Source organism: Palaemon carinicauda, chromosome 4, assembly GCF_036898095.1.
Source record: "Palaemon carinicauda isolate YSFRI2023 chromosome 4, ASM3689809v2, whole genome shotgun sequence".
NCBI lineage: Eukaryota > Metazoa > Arthropoda > Malacostraca > Decapoda > Palaemonidae > Palaemon > Palaemon carinicauda.
Genome location: NC_090728.1, coordinates 44885482 through 44898469, shown reverse-complemented (window position 1 = coordinate 44898469; position 12988 = coordinate 44885482). Strand labels below are relative to the sequence as shown.

At 35.7% G+C, this 12988-nt stretch overlaps 1 protein-coding gene across 1 annotated transcript in view; it reads right to left on the bottom strand.

Annotated features, from left to right (window-relative positions):
• Positions 1–601: 601 nt before the first annotated feature.
• Positions 602–12988, bottom strand: part of LOC137639396 (uncharacterized) — an 82249-nt gene continuing 69862 nt past the window's right edge. The window contains exons 2-9 of the mRNA XM_068371670.1: positions 4045–4173; positions 2807–3082; positions 2456–2709; positions 2130–2349; positions 1856–2021; positions 1637–1750; positions 1228–1425; positions 602–1106 (exon numbers count right to left, since the gene is read on the bottom strand). Coding sequence (XP_068227771.1) covers positions 983–1106; positions 1228–1425; positions 1637–1750; positions 1856–2021; positions 2130–2349; positions 2456–2709; positions 2807–3082; positions 4045–4173 — 1481 coding nt within the window. The 3' untranslated portion in view covers positions 602–982. The remainder of the gene's footprint in view (positions 1107–1227; positions 1426–1636; positions 1751–1855; positions 2022–2129; positions 2350–2455; positions 2710–2806; positions 3083–4044; positions 4174–12988) is intronic.

Sequence of the window (12988 nt, the reverse complement as noted above, 5' to 3'; positions counted from 1 at the left end):
TCATCGCTATGTCGTAAGGTCAGAGAGAGAGAGAGAGAGAGAGAGAGAGAGAGAGAGAGAGAGAGAGAGAGAGAGAGAGAGAGAGAGAATCTTAGTTATTCTGTTTCTTATGGTTAGGAGTTATTATGCAAATCAATATAAGTTCAAACTTTGATAAAAAGCTACCATCTGAGAAGCAAAGTAGAAAAAGCTTACAAAAGAACTATTTTTAAGTTTTAAAAGGATATAATGGAATTAATGGATTGCAGTTGAAAGTCTTCGCGTATTCGACAGTTTGAGAAAGAAAAGTCGTTAAGACAGTAAGCTAGCATGCATTAAGTAATTACTTAAGTAAAGCAACTTTCGTGTATTTCAAATTTGTAAATTTATTTTACCCCATGTAAATTTATATATACATACATATATATATATATATATATATATATATATATATATATATATGTATATATATATAAGCCATATATTATCTCTTAATATCTGAATGCTCTCTACCTCGGGATAAAAAAAAAAAAACCTGAGCTTCCATTGTCTTACAACTCAGCCGCAAAATCAATCTGAGAGAATCCAGATATTAGGTGGAGTATATTAATAATATGGCTTAAATGAATAGGTGTCAAGTTATTTCGCACCATTTCAATTTCGCCCCACTAGGGGGAACTAACTTTTTCCAAAATCAAACTGGGGCGAACTAACTTACGCTTTTTTTTCAATATGGGGCGAATGAACTTAACATTTCATGGTAATATGGGGCGATCTAACTATTCAAATTTTTTGAACACTTGCTTACAACCTGCTCCTGTGTGGCCGTGATGTTTACTTTTTAACACTGATTGTAGATAGCCCATCATAGAAATTACCTTAGATATCATATGGTGACATTTTTAACTTAGAAAAAGGGCTACTTGAAACAATAAAGGATTTGAGTAAATTTATTTCGACAAATTAAAATAGCAAAATAGGCCTATAATAAAAAAAAATCACATCACATCTCCATAGGAGTGTAGAGCCCCATCACCCTACGGAGGAGAGAGAGTCCCTGGGTCAAAGTATAGTCCTGGTGACGTACGTATTCATCCCAGGCCGCGAACAGCTTACGATGGACATTCCTGAAATTTGAAGAAAAAAAGTAATTATTTCTGATTTTTCATTTATGCTTGTTGCAACGAATAAGAAAAAAATCTATGAATATATTTGAATTTGAAAAATAACTTATAAAAAATAACTTACTTATACTGGTTGCGTTGGCATCGCATAATCCTCCCCTCTCGCAATAGGGAGAGACTGGAGTCGACATTTTTTGCTTCATCCCCAAGAACCTCAAACAATCTATAGAGATGCAACCCACTTTGGTTTGCCCGTCTGTTCAAGCGACCATGCCATCCTTCCACTGTATTATTCGTCCTAACTGGACGGTAAAACACTGACCTGTAATTGATTATGAAAGAAAAAAAAACATTGAAATAACTAAGAGAGAAAACAGGTCGGTAGACATTTGGGTGTTTCGCTTGAATTAAAGTAAATATCTCTATAACACAATCATGATTTAAAAAATCATAAATTTGAACCTTATATCTAGAATCACTATCTCAGCAAACATTCCTCAGAAATAAAACTAATTCAATGAAAATATATTTACCAAGTCTCGGGGGGCCAAACAGAGCTCTCTATCCAGTTTTTCTTTACATATGAAGCCAATTCCTTCATGGGTGCTGTTGTTGTCGAATTTTCTAGCAGGTGCTCGAAAATTGGTCTGTTAAGGAAAACAAGAAATTAGTTAGATAATTGCATAAATGCATAGTAGATATATTATAAATGGATGAATTTATGAATAAATATGCAATGTAATATGACTTACACAATGTGTTCAGCCGGTAACAGTGGCAGTGCCATAAGTTTTTGGACGAAACTTCGAGTGGCCCTATCATCCTTATATAGCTTTTGCATTCCTACTGCCTGTGCCTTTCTCCATATAGCTTGGGTGTAATGGAAACAGCAGCCTTTCATGGTAATGTCAGGCAGCTCTAGTGGGAAATAATAATAATGATATATTAGTACAATATAATATCATTTATAGTAATATAATAGTGCAGCATAAAACGATTTGCCACATGCAATGAAACTTTAATTACCTTTGCGGAAAGCAGACCAGACAGTCTTTTCAAAATCAGCCATGACCTCTTCAACTTTGAGTTCTTGGACTTCTTCACGTATAGATTGAATAAGAGCCCTGTAGTCTACTGTCCTGCTGCCTGACATCACACAAAATAAAAGAGGCACTTGCTTAACACACTCCCCCGAGCGGACATATGCATGAATTGAGTAGAGTTGTTTAAAAGGTTCACGAACCAGCTAAAAAAAAAAGAAAAATTACAAGATTAACATTGGCTTAAATTTTTGTATTTTTATATATATTTTTATCCATTTTAGCAAACTCAAAATTTTTTTCGCAACTTACCTTATACGTACCGTCGACATACCATACACGAGCATTTTGCAGCAAGTGTAGCTGGTTGTCGCTATACAACATGATGTGCCGCCTGCCATTAATCCAAAAATCAGTAGAATGAAGGATAGCTGGCATGTGTTCATCTTGGATAACCAAATCATCCAACGAGCGAGGATGTTTGGGGCGGCTCTTTGCTCGATGCCTATTTAATGTCCTGGCCAAATACTGAGGGTTAGTCATCCCAGGACCACTGTACCCTATGTCTGAGAAGACAATAATAATATTTAGTAAATATTTTTCTTAATACATAATTATATATGAATATATATGAATATTTGATAAAAATACTTATTTACTAACCTCTTTGGACCTGCTCAGCTATGGAAAGGCCAGACTTGGTGTAATCTTCCTTGGCAAGTTTCAAGCCTTTTTCTAAGGCCTCCAAATTCTGCATTGCACCTGGTTTTCCAGCATGAGTATGGTCGGGACCTTTACGTTGAAGACTGCCATCAGTGTTTTCTGCAACCTGGGCATTGCATATTACTGTTTTACTCCGTAAGCTACACTGCCACCAAACCTTCCCCTTCTGTGTGGTCCTCTTTTTGTTATAGGTGTAGCTGAAAGGTAAAGCCATTCCTAAGAAAAAGATAATTCATAAGATGCTAATTCATAATTCGACATGAATTGCAAAATGAAAGTAGGGCGACCTAACTTCAGTTATTTTTCAAAATGGGGTGAGCTGACTTGTCCGATTTTTCCCCGATTTTCCGGAATGGGGCGAACTAACTTACAAAATGGGGGGAACTGACTTGAAATAATCTAGGGAAAAGTGGGGCGAAATAGCATTGGGGCGAAATAACCCGTAAGCAAATGAATATGTAAAACGTCTAAATGTGCAAAATTATTGTGTATATATATATATATATATATATATATATATATATATATATATATATATATATATATATATAAATATATATATAAATATATATATATATATATATATATATATATATATATATATAAATATATATATAAATATATATATATATATATATATATATATATATATATATATATATATATATATATATATATATGTATATACTGTATATAAATATATAGTTTAGAGATTTTTTCATATACATGAAAAATTTTAACTGCCTATGTAAAAAAACGCATACCAATACATTCACACACTGGTAACAAGTAGATTATGAGATAAAATGAATATTAAAGTTTGAGAGGGAATAGAGGGAACTCCGAATAAGGCGACCCCAGATAACCCCAAACACATAATTGCATAAATGAATTTTTCATCTTTGCTTTGAGGACAGACTTTCACAACTAGGTTCTAAAATGTTTCAATATTTATCATAGTTTTCGCATTCCTTTAGAGGATGGACAAGTGGACATCCTGGTACTCGAGTGTCAGTCACTTTCATCTTTTTACATAAACTGGCCAATAAAGGCGGGTTTACACGGTCCGTCAAACGCTGATCGACAGACAAGTGTTTGAAGTGAAGTTCGAACGTGTGAACGGGGTATTTGGTGGTCGAACACGTTTGTCGAAGGGTTCGAAAAAAGTCTGTTCTCGCCTGACTTTGTAAGCAGGGCTTCATTGTCCACAACTCTTATATCTTTGTGGCCTACTCCACCTCTAGGAACCGTTTGACAAACAGGTTCGACAACCAGGTTCGACGAACCGTTCGACGGTTTAAACCCCGCTTAAATATAAAAAAAATCTGCATTTTATTGTTGGGTTTAGTCAGACCAGCATCAAATCGAGGTGTGAAAAGGGAAATACCTGTGTGTTATTGGCACTGCAATGGACTACAGTACATAAAAGGTATAGAAAGTAATAATTGTAGAAGATATGATCAGTTGTAGCCTATATGGTATGCAGAAAACTTTAATGATTCAACTAGAAAGGAAGTAACTGAAATACATTTGTGAACTAATGGTAAAGATTTTATGTAATTATTATTATTATTATTATTATTATTATTATTATTATTATTATTATTAGCAAAGCTACAACCCTAGTTGGAAAAGCAGGATGCTTTAAGCTCAAGAGCTCAAACAGTGAAAACTAGCCCAGTGAGGAAAGTAAATAAGGAAATGAATAAACAATGAGAAATAATGAACAATTAGAATAAAATATTTTAAAAACAGAAACAACGTCAAAATATATTTTATTTATAAACTACAAAAAGACTTATGTCAGCCCGTTCAACATTAAAAAATTTGCTGCAAGTTAGAACTTTTGAAGTTCTACTGATTCAACTACCCGATTAGGAAGATTATTCCACTACTTGGTCGCAGCTAGAATAAAACTTTCAGAATATTGAAGATACTGGTTATTGGTGGATATTATCCTTTTAATAGTTATGTAATTGCTGTCACAATTCTTGTATTTATTAACTATGATTGATTGATTGAAAAAACCACAGTATTTGATATATATATATATATATATATATATATATATATATATATATATGTATATTATATATATATATATATATATATATATATATATATATATATATATATAGCTACGATAACATCGCATGACGACTAATATAAGGCAGATTGATGACACTGAATATTGGTTGTCAATCTGGGCAATGTCTCTTGCAGGAAACCCAGTATTTTTTAATTGACTAAAATGGGGATCTATTTGAATTGGGCTATTCCTGTATAACTTTCCTGCTAACTACCTTCGCATATAGTAATATTAATTTCAAATGATTTTTTCCGTTAACTTTCAGATCTAGAAATCTGTTGAAAGTCCTACTTCAGAAGTATTTTCCTTCATCATACTGCTATTTGTGGGTACTGTTTTTTTCAGATTTGACTTTAAAAGCTATTAAACAGTACCCAACTAAGGCTAAAAGCTATTAAACAGTACCCAACTAATGCTGAAAGCTATTAAACTGTACCCAACTAAGGCTGAAAGCTATTAAACAGTACCCAACTAAGGCTGAAAGCTATTAAACAGTACCCAACTAAGACTAAAAGCTATTAAACTACCAAACTAAGACTAAAAGCTATTAAACTACCAAACTAAGACTAAAAGCTATTCAACAGTACCCAACTAAGGCTAAAAGCTATTCAACAGTACCCAACTAAGGCTAAAAGCTATTCAACAGTACCCAACTAAGGCTAAAAGCTATTAAACAGTACCAAACTAAGGCTAAAAGCTATTAAACAGTACCAAACTAAGGCTGAAAGCTATTAAACAGTACCAAACTAAGGCTGAAAGCTATTAAACAGTACCAAACTAAGACTAAAAACTTTTAAACAGTACCCCACTAAGGCAGTATGTGTTAAGAATTAAATACAGCGCTGTTTGTATTGTGCAAGCCATGTTTGTCGGAGCATATGGTAGTTATAATAGGAAATCTGGAATAATTCCATCAAAGTTCTGTCTATCATTCAGAAGTCACAGGGGAAATTGAAGTAAATGCTAGCAGACACCAGAGTGTGTATAAGCCTTTGTGCTGGAAAAGGTCCAGCTGTCGACAGATTGGGAATAGTACGAAGTTTTGATTAAAATCTAGTGTTAAACAGCCTTTGCACTTATTTCTAGAATATTTTAAAGAATTTTTCATGGATGTTATGGGAAATTCTGATTTAGATAAATATCCATTAAAAAAAAAGAAAAAGAAAAAAAAAAGAGGCCGAAAAGTCAAATATTTAAGAAGTCACATCCGATGAATGAAGAAATAAATCAATTACACTTTATAGAACCCGTCATATAAATCAAAGGTGAACCTAGAAAAAAATATGTACGAAAAATCCTCCTGTAACAGCTTCATTTAGAATAAAAACATATCTTAAATGTCTTTCTACAGATGAAAAAACTAGTATAGATCCTCATTTCCTGCTAAGAATGTGTTTTTTCCTTCGCTAAATACTACAGTGACGCAAGAACCCGGCACAGTTTCATAGAATCTGTCTTGTCTGCAAGGCGGACGTGCTGCCTTTTGGCACCATCGCACTCGGAAGATTGAGAAATAGTTTGATTTAGCATACCTAGAGACCTTTGTTCTATATATTTAGAAGACTATTCATAATATTGAACAGGAACGGGAAGTATTCGTTTAAGGCGTAGCACGGGTTAAGCCTTGTGCAATATTATATTTCACAATCGATTCCTAGTTAGAATGGCAGGGACTTCCAAAGCAATTTCAGGATTGTTCATACTGTATTTGGTAGCCTTTTGATAATGGAATTTAATAGGTTATGTAATTTCTTTATTGTATATAATTATCGAAATTTTAAAAGGAAATTTCAAACAATACTACAGAGTAACGACTGATAGAGGGTTGGGAAACTGTCCTTTTCATAAATTTTAAAACCTAAAAGGTAACGAGAGCAGTGTCAGTTCAACCCTATGAACTCCTTCACCATAACTATGTATCATCTCTCCCAGCTAAAGACAATATTTAAAGGATTTAAAAACAGTTATAAAGATATCATCAATACACTGTATGCTATTCGAAACGAATGTATTGAAGTATATATTAGGTGTAAAAAATCATATTTATCCTGGTAAATATTTCGACAGGGCACGCAGTTTCATATAAGTGTTTAGTCATTCAGCTATATAGTATTACTTCAATATCAGTAGCAATAATGTTAAAAAGCTCTAGCCTGGCGAGAATGAATTATATAGCTATGAGAAGCTTTGATATTTGCCATTTACCTTTTTAGAATGCAAACAATTATAAGGCAAGAGTTACTGCATAAACTTTCTTCCGACTTCGTCAAGTACAATTAACATGTGGATTCATTATGTTGCCATGTAGAAGAATTATCTTCAACCATGTAGTTAAAATTATTTAATCAAAAGCATTAAATAAAATTAATTTTATTAGCTTTAATAATTTTTATAATAATGATAATCTAAAAAATTTGTAATAATTAAAATAACGAAGACGAAGACAACGACAATGACGATGACGATGATGACAACGATGAAAACGACAATGACGACAACAACGACAACGGGGATGACGAAGACGATAATAATTTTGATAATTTTATTTTAATAATTTTATTGATATTGATAATTTTAATAATTTCAAAATGATAATAATGATAACGACGACGACAACGACGATTAACTACCCCAACAAAAGATTTTCTTTAGAATACTTACTAAAATGTATTCATTCTATCTTTTCTATCATTGCTACTATAAGAGTAGATTATTACTAACTATGAATATCTAATGAGGATCGTCTAAATACCCTAATTTCTTAAGTGAATTTCACATGTATCAAATGTGCTAGAAGCATAACTACAAAATAGATGATTGAACACCGGAACACAAACTTCAAGACAATTTCACATACAAGTACTAAATCTATTAAGTGTAACCATCAAATTGGATAAAACTGGCTTGAATATGGAGCAGTATAATTAGGAACACTCACCAAATAACAGAGTAACAGGATATATCCAATTGGAACACTTGGAAACAAAAATCTGGTTCAGTTTCTAATTTTCCGAACTTCTGTAAACTTTGTAACACAGCCAACGATTACAAAATACAAGAAGAAAGCTAAAGGAGGAAACTATATTTGAAAATCCTTAGTTAGTAAGTACTATCATATATGAGAATTTATGTTTGAGTTAGAGAATTGGACGTAATCCCTAATACTGAGAGAATAAGAAAATTAGTAATTAAGTATCATAAGATTATATGTACATCTATACACACGTGTATATATATATATATATATATATATATATATATATATATATATATATATTATTGTCACCCTACACTGCAACCACTCAGAAATCAATCTCTCAGAAGTTGCACAAGCAAACGTGTTGTAGTTAGGAGAGGGCGAGGGAAGGGAAGGGTTTAAGCTGTGTGCGTGTGCATGTGCGTGTGTGCGTATATCTATTTATATGTTTTGCAGTCATTTTTTACTGGGTCCTTACACTTATATATATATATATATATATATATATATATATATATATATATATATATGTGTGTGTGTGTGTATATATATATATATATATATATGTGTGTGTATATATATATATATATATATATATATATATATATATATATATAATATCATCATCATCATCATCATCATCTACGCCTATTGACGCAAAGGGTTTCGGTTAGATTTCGCCAGTCATCTCTATCTTGACCTTTTAATTCATTACTTCTCCATTCCTCCTCTCCTACTTCACGCTTCATAGTCCTCAACCATGTAGGCATGGGTCTTCCAACTCTTCTAGTGCCATGCGGAACCCAGTTAAACGTTTGGTGGAATAATCTGTCTTGGGGAGTGCTAAGAACATGCCTAAACCATCTCCATCTACCCTTCACCATGATCTCATTCACACATGACACTCGAGTAATCTCTCTCAAAGTTTCATTTTTTGTCTAATCCTGCTATTTAACTCCCAATATACTTCTGAGGGCTTTGTTCTCAAATCCGCTAAATCTGTTGGAGATTGTTTCATTGTCATACCATGACTCATGTTCCTACAGTTACACATATCTCACGAAACTGATATTTTGCCTGATTTTTATATGTAATTCCAGGCAATTTGATTTCAAAATTTTACTTAACTTAGCCATTGTCTGATTGGCTTCTTTCAATCTTTCATGAAACTCAAATTTTAATGACCTTGTATTAGAAATCATAGTTCTTAAATATCTAAATGATTCTACTTCATTTATCCTTTCTCTTACCAATGATAATTTATCTTCCATTACATATTCCGTTTTCATCATCTCTCTTTCTTCTATATATATATATATATATATATATATATATATATATATATATATATATATATATATATATATATATATATATATATATATACACACACACACACACACACACATATATATATATATATATATATATATTGAACTGTTATAAACTTTCGTGAATGATGATAATGGAAATTTGATTTAGTGGTCATTGTTTGGGAGAGATTATTACATCCCAGGGATATCCTTTCGTTTATCCGTTGTGTCCTGTACAGTACTATGAAAAATCCTTGACATCAGAAGTGTTAGGACGCCACGCATTTTTATCTTGATCCTACTAAATGGGCAATATTTCACACTTCTATTTTGATTTCTTTTACCGTAGGAATAGGATGCCAATAGATAGGAGGAATTTGTCTAAATAATCGGAATAATGATGAATCCTCTTAAGAGAGTGCCCACAAAACGGCAGAAAAAAACCACAGACCTAAATGACAAGAATGTACCCCCTTATTACATTCGCCAAGGATGTTATAAAATCGAGTTGGTTTATTTATTTATTTATTTGTTTATGTGCGTGTCCGTGGACAGGATTACGCCAAAACTACTCGACGGATTTTGATGAATTTTTTTTTCTTCTGAAAGATCTTGGGTCTTGGACGATCCCCTTAAATTTTGTAGATGATCCGGATCCAGATCCGGATTCTATATTCGGATTTTCATTTTTTTTTGCAATTTTATAGACAATGTCAAAACAAATTGACGGATTTTGACGAAATTTCTTATACCATGGACGACTCCATTAACCTTTGGCGGAGGTCAGAAATCTCTGATTGATCTTGTCATATAATTCAACCGTCCTAAAAATGATAAAACCAAAACCCGACCCAATCATCACAAGATTGACCCTAAGGTTTACTCCAAGGTCTATATATATTATATTTATATATATATATATATATATATATATATATACCTATATATATATATATATATATATATATATATATATATATATATATATATATAATCCACACACCTTGGTCTTTCCTAAACATTGTCTTAGGCTAATGAGCTTTGTGTAAGCGAAGGTCGTCAATGCGTAGCGTAGAAGGTGCTTTGTCCAAAAATATTTCAAACATGCAAAGATCCCAGTGACCAATGTGTGGAAACACTAACATTATGTTTCTGCAGATGTTTCTTTGCAAGAATAAGATTAACGCAGGAACCACTAGTAGCCCGATAGTTGTCCTAAAAGTACAGTAAAATTTATATCATTACTATTTAAGAAGAAATGATAGATACCGTGTTAGTATCTTTACTACCCTCATAGGTGGAGATAAATTTTCTGAAATTGTGTGAAAGGCTTAGAACCGAGTCCTTTTAGGAATTAGAATACCTAGAGTCATATTTAGAATTACTAGGAATTAAAGGAAAAAAATTGAAAAAGGTATTTGGAATAGGCGCTAGAAAACTTTATTAAACCTTTTTGAAATTTTAAACATTTTGAATCTATTTAGTTTATGCAAAGCTGCCTAGTGTGTACATTATTTTCCTGATGTTTCATGCTATCACCTTGCTGGCAAGGATCCAATAACTTAAATCTACTAGCAACCATACTTTGGATTTTGGTGAGTTCAACTTCATCTCCCATTAATTGCATTAAGTACTGATATTAACTGTACAGTGTATGGCTCTGTTAAGAAGTTCATTAACCACAGGTCTATTTTAAGAGCTTACTTATTTGTTCATTTATATATTTACTAGTTTATAAAGTTGCCGACGAGAGTGATTTTGAATTGTTCGCTGCACATTGTTAAGCATAAAAACAAATGCTTGAATGTAAATGAATAAGTCGCCAAAAAAAAAAAAAATGTTAAATAGTGACATTTGGTAAATACTCCATATTTTGTAAAGGTGACAAGGTAAAGGGCTCTGGTAATATACATAGCTTGCAGAAGTTCCACTCAGATGCGTATAAAAACATTGAAGAAAAGAAAATTTAACTAAATGATGAAGATTCACTATGTAAAATAAGAGGACTAGATCTTTTCGCAGGGGAGACCTAATTCCATTTGTGCCGACCCAAGCAGTTTTTAGTGAGACGAGTACCTCAGCTGTGTTACACCATCACAGAAACTGAGGAAACATCAGACAAGAAAAGATGTATAGAGAAAGCATTTTCGCATCTACGATTTTATAAAAAAGAAGTTATTCACAAAGTTCGGGTTCTAAAACTTTGTCATTTAGAAATGTGTATAATGAGAATTTATGCATGTATGTAGATATATGTATATGCATATATATCTGTATATATATATATATATATATATATATATATATATATATATATATATATATATATTTAATTACAGTATTTTTTAGATTTTTTAACCGGGAGCCCTGACCTTCCAGAGGGAAGGGGTAGCCCCACCCTGCCAGCGGGAAGGGGGGGGGGGGGTAGATCTGCCATGCCACTGGGAAGGGGGGAGCCCAGCCCTGCCAGCGGGAAGGAGGGGAGCCTCTCCTGCCAGCAGGAATGAGGGAGTCCCCCTGCCAGCAGGAAAGGGGGAGCCCCCATCCAGCAGAAATGAGGGAGCCCCCCTGCCAGCGGGAAGGAGGGAGCCCCGCCCTGCCAGCGGGAAGGGGGGAACCCCGCCATGCCAGCGGGAAGGGGGGAGCCCCGCCCTGCCAGCGGGAAGGGGGGAGCCCCGCCCTGCCAGCGGGAAGGGGGGAGCCCCGCCCTGCCAGCGGGAAGGGGGGACCCCCGCCCTGCCAGCGGGAAGGGGGGAGCCCCGGCCTGCCAGCGGGAAGGGGGGAGCCCCGGCCTGCCAGCGGGAAGTGGGGAGCCCCGCCCTGCCAGCGGGAAGGGGGGAGCCCCGGCCTGCCAGCGGGAAGGGGGGAGCCCCGGCCTGCCAGCGGGAAGGGGGGAGCCCCGGCCTGCCAGCGGGAAGGGGGGAGCCCCGGCCTTCCAGCGGGAAGGGGGGGGAGGCCCGGCCAGCCAGCGGGGCGGGGGGGGAGGCCCGGCCAGCCAGCGGGGCGGGGGGGGGGGGGAGGCCCGCCCATCCAGCGGGGCGGGGGGGGGGGGGGGAGGCCCGCCCAGCCAGTGGGGCGGGGGGGGAGGCCTGCCCAGCCAGCGGGAAGGGGGGAGGCTGGGTGGGGGGGGGAGGCCCGCCCAGCCAGCGGGAAGGGGGGAGGCTGGGTGTGGGGGGGAGGCCCGCCCAGCCAGCGGGAAGGGGGGAGGCTGGTTGGGGGGGAGGCCCGCCCAGTCAGCGGGAAGGGGGGAGGCTGGGTGGGGGGGGGGGAGGCCCGCCCAGCCAACAATATAGAGTTCCTGTATCAAGCTTATTTTTAAAAAAACATGAAGGCCTTTTGGATATCTCTAACTGGCTCCAAAAAGTCTTCAAAGTCTTCAAAGGTCCCCCAACTCCTTGTCTGTCTTCAATTTGTCTTTCGTCATCAATAGTAAAGTTGAATGCGTTCCTGTCAGACCTTCAAAAGGAGAAATATGGAATACCAGTGCAATCCCATATTGCCTTCAAATTGTAATTCGTCTCAAGCATAAATGTTAGAAAAGGTAAAAAGGTCGTTTTGATTGTCTTATTGACCATCCCAAATTTGCAAGCTTTTATCACCGACTCACCATGAGGCTATTAAAAAGGAAACAAGATTTGGGTTTTGCAGAAAATACTTTGGTAAAAGTTAAGAGAATTGTTGAGTGTGATTTTGAAAGAAAACCCCAAAATACTTCGTCATAAAGGGATCAACGACAAGTGGAA